Source organism: Amborella trichopoda, chromosome 10, assembly GCF_054954075.1.
Source record: "Amborella trichopoda isolate Santa Cruz 75 chromosome 10, AtrichopodaSantaCruz75HAP2 v2.0, whole genome shotgun sequence".
NCBI classification, from domain to species: Eukaryota; Viridiplantae; Streptophyta; class Magnoliopsida; order Amborellales; family Amborellaceae; genus Amborella; species Amborella trichopoda.
This window is the reverse complement of record NC_142345.1, coordinates 824888-837718: the sequence shown is the minus strand read 5'-3', so window position 1 is coordinate 837718 and position 12831 is coordinate 824888. Positions and strand designations below refer to the sequence as shown.

The following is a 12831-nucleotide window of genomic DNA, read 5'->3' as shown; positions in this document are numbered from 1 at the left end:
AGAAGGGTGATGGAGCAGGAAAGCTTTATACAAGCAACTTGTCTAGAATCAACATTCTAGGAAATAGCACCATTAAGCTACCACTCCCAACAGGTGGCATGTTGACTCCTAATGATGAATTATAGGCCCCAACTATGAGAAGGAACTCAGTTTCTTTGTTAAGGATCAATGAGGGCTTATTTAAAGGATGGAAAAATGATTATCAAGAATAATGGTGCTTTTATTGTAAAGGCCACTATGATTGGCAATATATACAAACTTGATATCAATAATCGAAACATTAAATGCATTAGTGAAATAAAATATTATACCTTATCAAGAAAAATAAAATTTAAAATGTGAAAAAGCTTCTTAAAAGGGAAAATGCATAGAAAATCATTTCCTAAGAGTAAATGAGCATAAATCTCAATTGAAATTATCAGTGTTTAAAATGCAGGATGCAGATCCGATGCAGTGGGGGGGCCAATGGAGCTCGATGCGGTCTAGATGCAGGTGCATCACCCAGATGCAGTCAATACAAAAATATTTCTAAAAAAATCTCAAAAACTAGGGAATGCATAGGAAAAAATATAGAGGTGATTCATGTGATAGTAGGTATTTAATTTATTCATTAACTCCAAAAGTATCAGCTGCAGAGATTCTGTAGCCACTATCACCTGATAGATCATAGAATATATTAGAAAGTAGAAACTTGAAACTTAAAACTAACTTCATAAAATATTCAACAACAATAATCACAAATTTGCAACTACAAACTTTAAAGTTACAAACTAATAGTCTAAGAAGATTAAAGAGTTCAAAAGTCAAGACAAATCATCATCATTTCTCAAGTCTTGAAACTCTAAATCTTATATCTTAATCACACAAGTTATCTAAAGAGTCTCCATGTGCATCATCATCATCATTATCATCCTCGGCGGCCTCCACATATTGTTCTTCTTCCTTGGTCTCCTCTAAGCCAGCCTCCTCCTCCTCCTCGACCTCTGGAGTTGACGTGCGACTGGACCCATCTCTACTCTTTTGTGATCTAGTGTTAAGTCGTCCTTCTTCATTAGCGCCTATGGCTAGCTCGACATCAAGCCAAGTAAAATCCTCACCCTCGAACACATTCTCTACTTGTGGACCCATGGTCCATTCATTTGTGCAATAACCATCAGGTTCATATGATCGAATTTAGTTGAGATCCATGTGCTTTTGATACCTCTCCTTAAAGTCGCTCGTCATATCGCACATAAACCAAATCATTCAACTTCTTCTACTCCAATCTATTTCTTGTTTTGGCATGAAGTTGTGATATTAAACAAGGAAACAAGCAAAAGTAACAAATGTTATTGTCTTGTTTCTACTTTTACACTTCTTAGATAAGTTAGATTTTAGAAAATTGAAAATTGAAATCCAAGGAATAAGGATTAAGGACTTACATGCTATAAAATGCACTCTAATTGCATTTGCAACCAGATGAGCAGCATGTGAAACTCAACACTCGAATGGTGAGACATTGTAGATTTGGTGTCTCGCTTCCATATAATGCCCACCATGCAGCTGTATCACATTCTATAATTTAGATAAATATTAATTAACTTGTATAGCAAACAAAATAGAAAGGGCACTTTTGGCCTTACCAGGATCTGTAGTGTCCGTGTTTCGAGTAGCAATCTCTCTCCCAAAGTTTCCCAATGCTAACTTGAACTTGATCAATTCTTGGCTCCGGATTTCATCTTGGATATCTTTGTCAAGGACCAACCTCTCAAGCACATCTAAGAACCCACCATTTATTACACGATCAAACTCAATATCTGGGTGCTCGTAGTGAAGAGATGGATTTAGAAAGTAACCAACTGAATGGAGGTGCCTGTGAAGCTGGTTATCTCATCTCCTATCAATAATTCCAAGTATAGCCTTGCATATCTTTTCATCATCTTTTAAAACATTTTTTTTTTACTCCTCTTTCCCTAGTCATTGCCTCATGTATGTAGCCCATGGCAGGCTTTGCTTGACCATTGATCGAAGCACTCTCACTAACGGGCTAGCCACCTCCAATGCATAATATACATGATCCCAAAAAGATGTATTGAGAATAATTTACTCAGCCATTCTCCCATCATGATGCTTTGACCATTTACTTTTACGCCATTAGTCCGAAGCAAACGTGGTCCTCAAGGCATTTCTTTGCTTGCATAGGTTTTGAAGAGTGAGAAATGATGTGGCAAATCTAATGACACGGGGTCTCACTATATCTCTCTTCTTTGTAAAACTCCTCCTCATGTTAAGGACAATGGTGTGATTATAAATAAATCCAACAACAAACATAGCTTTTAAAATTACCCCACTAAATATAGATGTCATACCCATTCCTTAAACATGAGATTAATACAATGAATTGCGCAAGGAGTCCAAAACATATGCCTCCTCCTCAAAATCAAAAGGCGCCCAGGTGCAGTGTAATTGGCACCAGTGTCAATGACAATTTGTACCACATGATTCTCTCCAACAAATTTTACAATCTCATTCATCAAGTCACATAAGTATGTAGCATCGTGTGACTTATCTGATGCATCAATAGACTTAATAAAACAAGTACTTGTAGGCCAAAAAATTAATAAATTCCCTTGACTTCCCATTAGACCATCCATCACACATAATAGTTGCCACATACTTCTCCCACCCTTCTCTATGAGAAATCAAAATTTTATTAACATCGGATACAACATCCTTCAATAAGGGCTTCCTAATCTCATGTAATGTAGGATGATTAAGTCCTAGGCTAAATTGCCCAATTACCTAGACCATACATGCAAAACCCTCGAGGGTTATAGTATTTAAAGGAATACCGGCCATGTAAAACCACTTTGCAATATACTTACATACCTTCTTCCTCTCTTCTTTCTTGTATCAATTTTCACTTGTGGTTTGTTTTGTTTTTTTCCTCCTCTCCTTAACCACAATTTCAGGGCTAGTGGTGAAAAATGTATCCATTGGCCCGTTAGAGAGAGGTGTTATTTTTCCAACACTACCACCCATATTTATAACCCTAACCCTTTGCCTCATACCAACTTCTGATATATCCTTATCATCATCAAATTTTCGTTTCATTCTTCTTTTCTTTGTGTTTTTGCAAGCTATCCATGTATTCTATAATCTCCTTTTTAGTATCTTCGGTAGCTTGTGGGCATGCTCTTACATTTCTAGAAATACCCGCTAAGTGTTCTTTTTATCGAAAAATACCCCCCATATAAGTGTATTTCCACAAAGAGCAAAAACAACACAATTTCAATCTTTCGAATTTTTTAGTTTTACATATTTCCAAGCCGTATCCTTGTTACTAGAAGATTGTGAAGAAGACATTGCCCCAAAAAAAAGGTATTGGTGTACTAGGAAATAAAACCTTACCGATTACTTGAAGAAAATATCAACTTCTTCTCAGCCCTTGAAACACCAAAATAAACCAATCAAGAACAAAAGATCATCGAAGATTTTCAAAAAAAAAAATTCCGCCACTTTTTTTTGGCTAGTTTTTATGTCCTAAATGCCACAAGTTGGCTGATTTTGGTGGTTTGGGGGGGTATGAGTTTAATAACCCCCTAAACCCTTTCCCCCCCTTTTTGGAGATCAAAAAGACATAAAAACCCCTTTTTGAGGGGGGGGTTTCGTCTCACATGTAGGGGCGCATAGGCGCCCTATGCAGCTATGCGGCCATGCTGATGCATATGCGGTGGGACGCAGCGCATATGCGGGGGCATCCCACCAAAGTGCATATGCGTTGTTTAGCAATGCAGTTGCCAGTGCATCCAGCATATATAGTGATGTGGCCGCATTTTAAAACAATGAAAATTATTCATACCAATAGGTTGGTCAATTAAAACCTAAAAGCCTAAGTGGAAGTGAATATTTTAATAATGATTATTCTAGGTAAATTATACTTATTTAATAACCCATAAGTTGAGGCATTAGATAAATTTAAGAAGTACAAATTAGAGGTTGAAAATCAATTAAAATCCTTGGGAGTGAGGAGAATATACATCAAATGAGTTCAAGGAGTTTTGTAACGACAATGGACTGGTAACGCATTATCCTTTACCTTGAAAGAATAGGACCTTCATTGACATGGTTAATTGTATGATACAAGAAGTGGTGTAGAGTATTACCTTGGGGTGAAGCTAATCATGGCAATAACCTATATAGTGAATAGGGTCGCTTCCAAATCAAGTAGTATAACACTCTTTGAGTACTAGTTTGGTAAGAAACACACCAGTCCATGTTAGAGGATGAGGTTCTATGGCACATGTTCATAATCCTCCGAAAGAGATATAAACTAAAAGCCAAAAAAGTCAGGTTCATATTTGTTGAGTACTCTTGATTCTAAAGGATATAAATTTTATAATGATGCAACTAAAGAAATTATCTAGTGGATAAGCTCATTTCTTTGAAACATTTAAAATATCAAAGGTCAAACAACCTAGAAGAAAGTAAGCAAGTAGAATCACAAAGACCAAACGCAGCTGCTATCGGAAGCTCTCCTAGAATTGATACTTATCCTAAACTTAATGAACCTAGAAGAAGTACGAGGGAGATTTAAAGGCCTAGTTATTTGGATGATTGTTTACTATAACAAATTAAATGAAGCGCCCCATAACTTTAAAGAAGCTATTAGCTTACATGAAGTATATAATTTAATGGTTGCTATGAGGGCTGAATAATCATCATCATCTTAATCATCATCGGAGACTTATCCCAACTATTTAGGGCTGGCTATATGAACCATGTTACGTCAGATAACATTAGATCAAGATTCACGATAGCGATATGGCAAAAGTTTTCCATTGGCTGCCAACCTAACACTACACTCCTTCTCATCTATGCTTAGGAGCAGCAAGGCTATGAGGGCTAAATATGAGTACTTAATAAGCAATAATATACTGGTCTTAGCACAAATAGGAAGGCAATTGGTTGTAAATGGGTATAATCTAAGAAGCTTAATCCCAATGGAAGTGTTGACAGGTATAAAGCCAGATAGGTGGTTAAGGGGTTTAGTCAAAAAGAAAGTATTAACTATCAAAAAATATTTTCAACCGTAGCTAGGAAATCCTCTATACAAATAATACTAGCAATCAAGATTTCAAAAAACCCTAGGCGGCCGGCATGACGCCAAGCGCCCAGTGCCTAGGCGGGTGCCCAAAACCTTGGGCACCATGTAGTACAAGTTCTCTCTCTCTCTCTCTCTCTCTCTCTCTCTCTCTCTCTCTCTCTCTCTCTCTCTCTCTCTCTCTCTCTCTCTCTCTCTCTCTCTCTCTCTCTATATATATATATATATATATATATATATATGTGTGTGTGTGTGTGTGTGTGTGTCAATTTTGTAATTTATTGCATTTGAGAATATTATATTATTGTAACATATTTTTTTATATACAAACATATGACATATCGCAAGTTGAGAATACACTTGTTCGAAATTTCAAAATTCAAACCATACAAAATTTAAAAGTCTAATAGGATATGTATTAGTAATAGTCTCTCCATATTCCATAATAAGTGAAAAAGTTTAGGAAGCTTCTTCAAACCACAAAAAATACTTTTGATTCTCAGAAATAGGTATAGCTAAGACATATGGAATTGTTCTTTTAATTTTAGGGGTTGAAAATAATCCCCATAACCTATTTAAACATTTTTGGGGGGCTCTAAATTACCCCTTTTTTCCTTTTGGGTATCTTAAAAGAAATAAAAAAAACATGTTCCTGGGTGCCCACCTAGGCACCTGCCTGGGTGCCCACCTAGCTCGCCTAGGCGCCCACCCAGGTACATCCGCCTGTGTTGGGCCGCTTGGGTCTGGGCGAGCGGTATTTTGGTCTAGGTCGCCTAGGCGGGCGCCTAGGCGTCGGGCAGACCGTTTTTTAAAACATTGCTAACAATAGCTAATCATTATGATTTTGATATTCATCAAATGGATGTAAATATGCATTCCTAAATGCAAAGTTGGAATAAGAAATCTACATTGACTCAACCTGAAGGCTTTGAATCTCAAGGTCAAGAAAACTAAGCATGTAGGTTAATTAAATCACTAGATGGTGTAAAACAATTTTCAAGATAGTATTTAATATTTAGACAAGCTCTTAGAGAATATGGGTTCAAGAATATATCTACCGTAGTTGTGTATATATACCCAAGACAATGGAGGTATTCTTTTAGTTTTGGCTTTGTATGTAGACAACATAGTTAAAACATACAGTAATGGAAAGGTCACTGAAGATTGTAAAAGGTGGTTGTCCTCCAAATTTAAGATGGAAGATAGGGGACAAGTTGACAATGTTTGCCATACTAAAATTACCATAAACAGAAGTAAAAGATTAATATATCTTAATAGAGAGCAATATACTCCTAAGTATTATAGAAGCTAAATATGGAGGGGTCTAAACTAATGGCCATCCTAACTGACAAAAATTGCAAAGTATCGAAGAAAATGTGTCCTAAAACTGACAAAGATAAGGGAATTATACAGAAGTATCCTTGAGCACAAACTATAGGGTCTCCTAACTACTTGAAGAATAGTGTTAGGGACATATAGCTTCTGCAGCTAGTTGATATATGACCAACTCTAGATTGGAGGATTGGAAATTTGTTAAGAGGATACCTCGATATCTTAAAGGAACACAGAGCTATGTCACTAAGTATCTAATACCTGAAGGTTATGGCGATGCCAACTTAGGAGGAGAAATTGATGAGTATAGATCCACATCAAGATGAGTGTTTACCTTTGATGGGGCATGTGTCTCATGGGGATAGTCAGAAGCAAAAGTGCACCTCACACTCCACTATGGAAGTGAGAGAGTGTGAGAGAAGGCAATGTATTATGCATCAAGAGAGAAGGCAATGTATTATGCATCAAGAGAGAAGGCAATATTCTTGAGGCATTTTCTGAGTGAAATGCCATTAACCAAGGTTGAGACTTAGCCTACAACCTATTGTTATAACCAAGAGACCACAGCCATTTCTAGACACCCAATGTCATGGATAACCAAAGCATATTAAGACAAAAATACCGCTTAAGAAGAGAATATGTAGAAAACAAAGCGGTAGAAGTTAGCTACTTTCCTAGCCAGTTAATAATCGTTGATCCACTAACAAGGTAATACTATAGACAAGTTTAAGGGGAGTGTAGCACCAATGGAAACGTAATGATGGATCATTATGATCTTAAAAACAAACTGGCGAGAATGGAAACTTAAATAATGAATATTTTGATAAAGAAATGAGCAGTGGAACAGTTAGTGAGATCAACACAAATAATAAGAAATTTTTTTGAAACTGTTCACAATATATTACTGATAGTGATATGAAATAAAATAAGATATTAAGGAAAAGTGCAGCAAAGATTTCAGAAAACACATCTATACTACCAGATTACGACAAAGTAACAGAACTCACGCATTGCGTCCCCACTTCTCTCTGGCTGCAACAACTTTTGCTTCAGTGCCATAGCCAGAGTTTTTTATATAAGAGGAAAACAACTCCTTTGATGGGTATGGGAGCTTGGAAAAGGTTTGCTTATCTTCTGAAAATATAAATCTCTGCTTTCTAAAATCAAAATAGATCTCTTCTGTATCCCTAGCCACTGAAGGGGAGGAGCCCTGCAGCTGTTTCATAGAAAAGTTCAATTTTCAACAGTTAACCTTGTATTTGCTGACTATTACTAGCAACAAATAAATCAATACATGCTTCATAAAATAAAAAATTGGATGAAATGGGCAAAAAGAATGACACTAGCAAAGTTATGTGGCATATCTACAATTCCCATAACATCAAAATAAAGAACTGCAAACAAATTCAATTATTTTGCAGAAGATTTTCCAAAACTTAAACATGAGACTTAAATGGAACATATTACTAAGTATGCAGCATCAATATTGTGCTCCATAAATCACCCCTAATTGAGAATTAAAGACATCATTCAAGAACCAGTGTAGGTTGCATACTCTCCTTCAAAAACAAGCAACTCAAACCCAACATGCCAAGCCAGTAACTCAAGTCATGGCTTGATGAGTCAACCATTCATGTCGGTACCATAAAGACTCAAGATATCTACTATAACAGAAAATACAAAACATTGCAAAAATTTGCAAATAATTAGGAGAATAATTCAAAAACAAGACAATAAAAGAACCCAAAGAAAAGAAAAAGAGAAAACGAAATATTCGAAAGAGCAGAATAATTTAAAGGTTAATAACAATTCCAAAGATCCACAGCTACTGAAATGTTTAGTTGTTCATAACTTATAGTCCAGATTTTACACCCTAAAACCCACTGTTATATTTTTAAACTCCTATATTAATAGAGAAATAAGGTAGGACATAAAATTATAAATTATTACTAATATCAACATTATCTAGCATAAATAGAGCACAATCTAAACTCTAAACAATAAAAACCCATTAGATTTAATGTGAATAGTCCTAAATACAAAAAAATGCCCAACTTCAGACTATCTAATTTCATCATGATGACCATCAACTTTCACAAAAACAAAAAAGCACTCCAATTTGACAAGTTCGTGTTCTACCAAAAAACATGGTTGTATAAAAGAATTATAGTACCCAAGGTTTATAACCCTCAAGACTCTACCAAATAAAGATACCAGATCCAAGTATATTAAACACATTAAGTTTGACGACTCACAAACTTATGTGATGGCACAGCCCCCAAGGCCATCATGCCATGGTGGAGCCAAAAAGGACCCCAAATAAAACCTAGAGACTGAGCTAGAGAAACTCTATGTGAGGTGTGGGCCCCTAGGAGGACCTCCTCATAAAGGTAGACCACCATATAATTGCAATTAAATTAGGATTTAGCAATCTTAGTCACTTCTTGGATGGCTTTTGAAACTGTAAGGTTTTCTTTCTTTAACTATTTCCAAGTCGTAATGTGGTTAGAGATGCAATTACTCGGCTTAGTCGGTCTTCGTCCTTTTAATGCCAAGACGTGACCTCTCCTTCGTAGCCCACCAATCATGTTCAGGTAGTCCACTTCAACAACAAGGGGTATCCCAGAATGACTCCTCACAATCCTTATACCCGTAACCAAAGCTAAAGTTTCAGCCTTTGTCATATCCAATGCCCAAAGAGGCTGAGGATGACTCCCTAGTGAATCCTGAAGAAGATTGCCTCCCCCTACTGAGCCTGGATTGGGAGCAACCATCAAAGTTAAACTTCAAAAGAGTGGTCTCAAGCCTCTGCCATCGAGTGGGGCTCTAGGTGGGTAGGGATACAAGCAAGCTATCATTTCCCATCAATTATGTAAACCAACAACTTTAAGGCCCTTAAAGCCTAATATATATTGTCATGCAAGCATTTTCCTACAAAACATCCACCAAGCACCTATCATCTCTAAAAATAAGAGCCTTCCTTTCTTTCAGATTTCCTAAAGAATACTCAGGAGGAGAACTTCGAAAGAGTATCTTCCCATTCTAGAAATGGAACCCCTTCCAACCAACCACTAGGCCACTAACCATCCTAGTTGTCACCAAGAATAGACTAAACATGTAGCACAAAGCACCACACAGCAGCTCTCGCTCGACCATGCAGAAGGAGGTGGGCAAATGAGAATACCTCCTTGCACATAATGTGCAAATTAGTTATTTGCCCCTAATTGCTGAGGTGACTAATAGTTAAATTTTTGTCCACAAGTTGCAGCCGAGAGAAAGAGACATCCGGCACCTGCAATGAAACCCAAGGGATGAAAGAGTTGACAAGGGGGGAGGTTGGTGTCATCATGGAGAGAGAGAGAGAGAGAGAGAGAGAGAGAGAGAAGGGGGGAGGGAAGAAGATGGGAGCATGCATTGCAGCCCAAGGAGAGGCTCGAGAGGAGGGGAAAGTTGGCAATACATGAGAAAGGAGGTTTGTTGAGTGGTAGAAGACATGGCTCTTCTTTTTCTTTTCTTTTATTTATTTATTTTTTTCTTTTGGGAAAGGGGGAATGTGAGGGATAGAAGCTTGCCTTGCATCCCAAGGAGGAGAAGAGAATGGAGTCAAGGAGGCTTCTATTGCAGATCTCATAAGTTTGTGTAGATGGGCATCTCTGTTGCAGCTTATTAAACACATGGGATAGTATCTTTTATATTATATAGATATGCATGTATGTAAAAATGAACATATGTATATATATATATATATATATATATATATATATATAATGTATATATATATATATATATATATATATATATATATATATATATATACATATGAATGCATGTACATGTACGTGTATGTGTGTCATACAAAGAGACAGACATAAATGAATATTTATACAGATGTATTTGTTTGTATGTGTGAATGTACATAAACATGTGTGGTCACATACACACTCCCTTGTTGAACTTATCTAGTAACAACTAAACCCTAATCATCAATCTATAAGAAATACACAAGCAATAGGGGTTTAGAGGAAGTAGGTTATTTTCTCTTCAAAAACTTCAGCATCTAGCATTCTAATGTTCCATATGAATCCAGACTTGCAACAGGGAAACTGCGGCGCCTTGCGACTGGCTTTGGTGTAGAAACTAGAAAGCTAGTTCATCATCATCATCAAAGCCTTATCCCAACTATTTGGGGTCGGCTGTATGAATCTTGTTCTGCCATTTTGCTCTAGCAAGGGCCATACCCTCAATAAACACATAAAACCCCATATATTTTCTTACTACTTCCATCCATGTCCTTTTTGGGCCATCCCCTTGCCCTTTTAAAAACCAAAAAGCCAGTTACACACTTAAAATTAAGAATGTTACAAAATTTCATAAATGTGTCAACAAATTGACATGTTCTGATTATCTAATATACACTTGATCAAAAAGTACAAAGGCATAGATGAATTAGTACAGCAAGAGAAATCACAAAAATACATATGAGGCAGAAATCTGATGTGGTGCTCCAAAATCTTTCCAGAGAGCATTCTAATGTTCAAAAAAGAACCTCGTTTTCCTTTTTTGAAAGTTTTAATTGAAAGAACCACGTTTTCTTTTTCTTCTTTTACCAATTAACAGTTTGAGATTCATGCGAGAAAAGATAATACTTGGTTTGGTTAAACGGAAACTTGTACACTTCAATTTCGAGTATAAATCCTAGTCTGCAAGTTCTAGGCACAAAAGTTGTACGTATAAATTGGAACTCACAACTTTACGACGTTGAACGGGCACAATTTCCTTGGAGCCAGAAAATTTTGAAGGTGTTATTTTGCACACATCTGCTTCATGGATACCTTTGGCCTACAAATTCAGATAAACTTTGTAATCAACCAACATTTACCACAAAGCAAAAAAATGTCATATTCGAACTCAGGTTTCCAAATAGAAACACTCATCTACCAACAATTACAATATTGCAGGAAACCAAATGGTTAATGTTGCATACCTTAGTATACTGGACAAAACATTTGAAGTCGATTGACCAAATGGTGAAAAGAAGAACAAGAATGTGGCCAACTACAAGCCCTCCTAAAACTATTGAAGCATCCAAAAAATCAATGGTAGGAGCAATTACAAGGAGCCAAACCCCATATACAACTATGAATGGCCACACATCCAAACGCCATAGCCAATTCCTCCTTGTCAACAAATCCACTCTCTCTACCACCTTTCCGCCCACATCGAACCTCGACATGTCACCCCCTCCCATACAACCCAGAGTGACTTTTCTCTCTAAGTTTCACACCACATAGAGTGACTTCTCTCTCAAAATTTAGCAGCTTCGAACAACAGCATACGCTATCAACCAAAGCTTGGGAAATCTGTACCTGATTACAATGAGAAATCATAATGACAATGTATTTCCATATGCTCTAGAATATACAGTGCAGATATGTTATGATATCTACAGTTCAACAAAACTACTCCAAGAAGCCTGAATTACACAGAAACATCAAAGACAAAAAGGGGAGCCAAGAAAAAGATCAATTATTGAACAGTGGAAAACACGCTTCTTTTGGAACCCAAATCATCAATGCCCAGTTTTTTATAGCAAGAATCTCCCTTACAAAGTACAGTGCACAAAAAACTAAAGCCACATACAAATCAAGTAAAGGAATAAAAAAAAATTCAAAAAAAAATAGAATCCTTCCAAACTCACTAGGCCAAAATATCACCAATCCAACTAATCGAGGAAAAAAAAAAAACTCGTATTCACCAAATTTCAAGGGAGAAGAAACAAGCAAGCATAACCATCCATTACCAGGTGGCGTGAACACAGGAGCCGTCAACACAGAAGCCTAACTAATATTATCAACATGTCTACTTTTCCCCAGAGAATTTTAGCAGAGCACCAAAAACCAATTGGATGAAATTAAAGCAGGATCAGATGAGAAAGGATTTAAAATAAAAAGATTTTTCTAGGTTTTCAGAGAGGAGAAAGTAATTTCGAGAAGACGATTCCTGCAACCGTGCTGCAGATTGATGAAGAGGACCGTGGGTGCTCATTTCTCCATAGAAACAGCAGAAAAGGAAGCGGCAAAAAAATGGCGGAGAGATCTCTTACCTCAAAGATGAAGGACGGTTCGAGCTCCCAGTCTCTCCTGAAACTGTGACGGCAGGAACGGAAGAGGGAGAGAGAGAATAGATGGAACGGGCTCAACACGATTTGTGTTTAAGGCTCTTTCCTCTTGGTGTGGTTTCTATAAGGTGCTTGGTTTCCGTAAGGTCATAACCTAAGAAAATTAAAGCAGATGCACCTCTAGATCCTGTCAAATTAATGGAGTTGGCATAGGGATGCATCCGTAGTGGTAGAGGTGAGGTGCACCTTCAAATTTTATCATGGTATATAAATTTGATGTAAAATGGTACATAATTTT

General features: G+C 36.9%; 1 protein-coding gene across 3 annotated transcripts in view; it reads right to left on the bottom strand.

Moving 5' to 3' along the window:
* Nucleotides 1-12628, bottom strand: part of PDR2 (phosphate deficiency response 2) — a 34930-nt gene extending 22302 nt beyond the window's left edge. For 2 of the 3 annotated variants that reach the window (XM_088850301.1, XM_011622805.3), the window contains exons 1-4: nucleotides 12519-12628; nucleotides 11400-11781; nucleotides 11162-11254; nucleotides 7423-7631 (exon numbers count right to left, since the gene is read on the bottom strand). In XM_088850301.1, the coding sequence (XP_088706427.1) occupies nucleotides 7423-7631; nucleotides 11162-11254; nucleotides 11400-11663 (566 nt within the window). In that variant the 5' untranslated portion in view covers nucleotides 11664-11781; nucleotides 12519-12628. Of the gene's footprint in view, nucleotides 1-1421; nucleotides 1543-1622; nucleotides 3065-7422; nucleotides 7632-11161; nucleotides 11255-11399; nucleotides 11782-12518 lie in introns of those variants that run through there. The other variant, XM_088850302.1, reaches the window with a different exon arrangement.
* Between the last annotated feature and the right edge of the window lie 203 nt (nucleotides 12629-12831).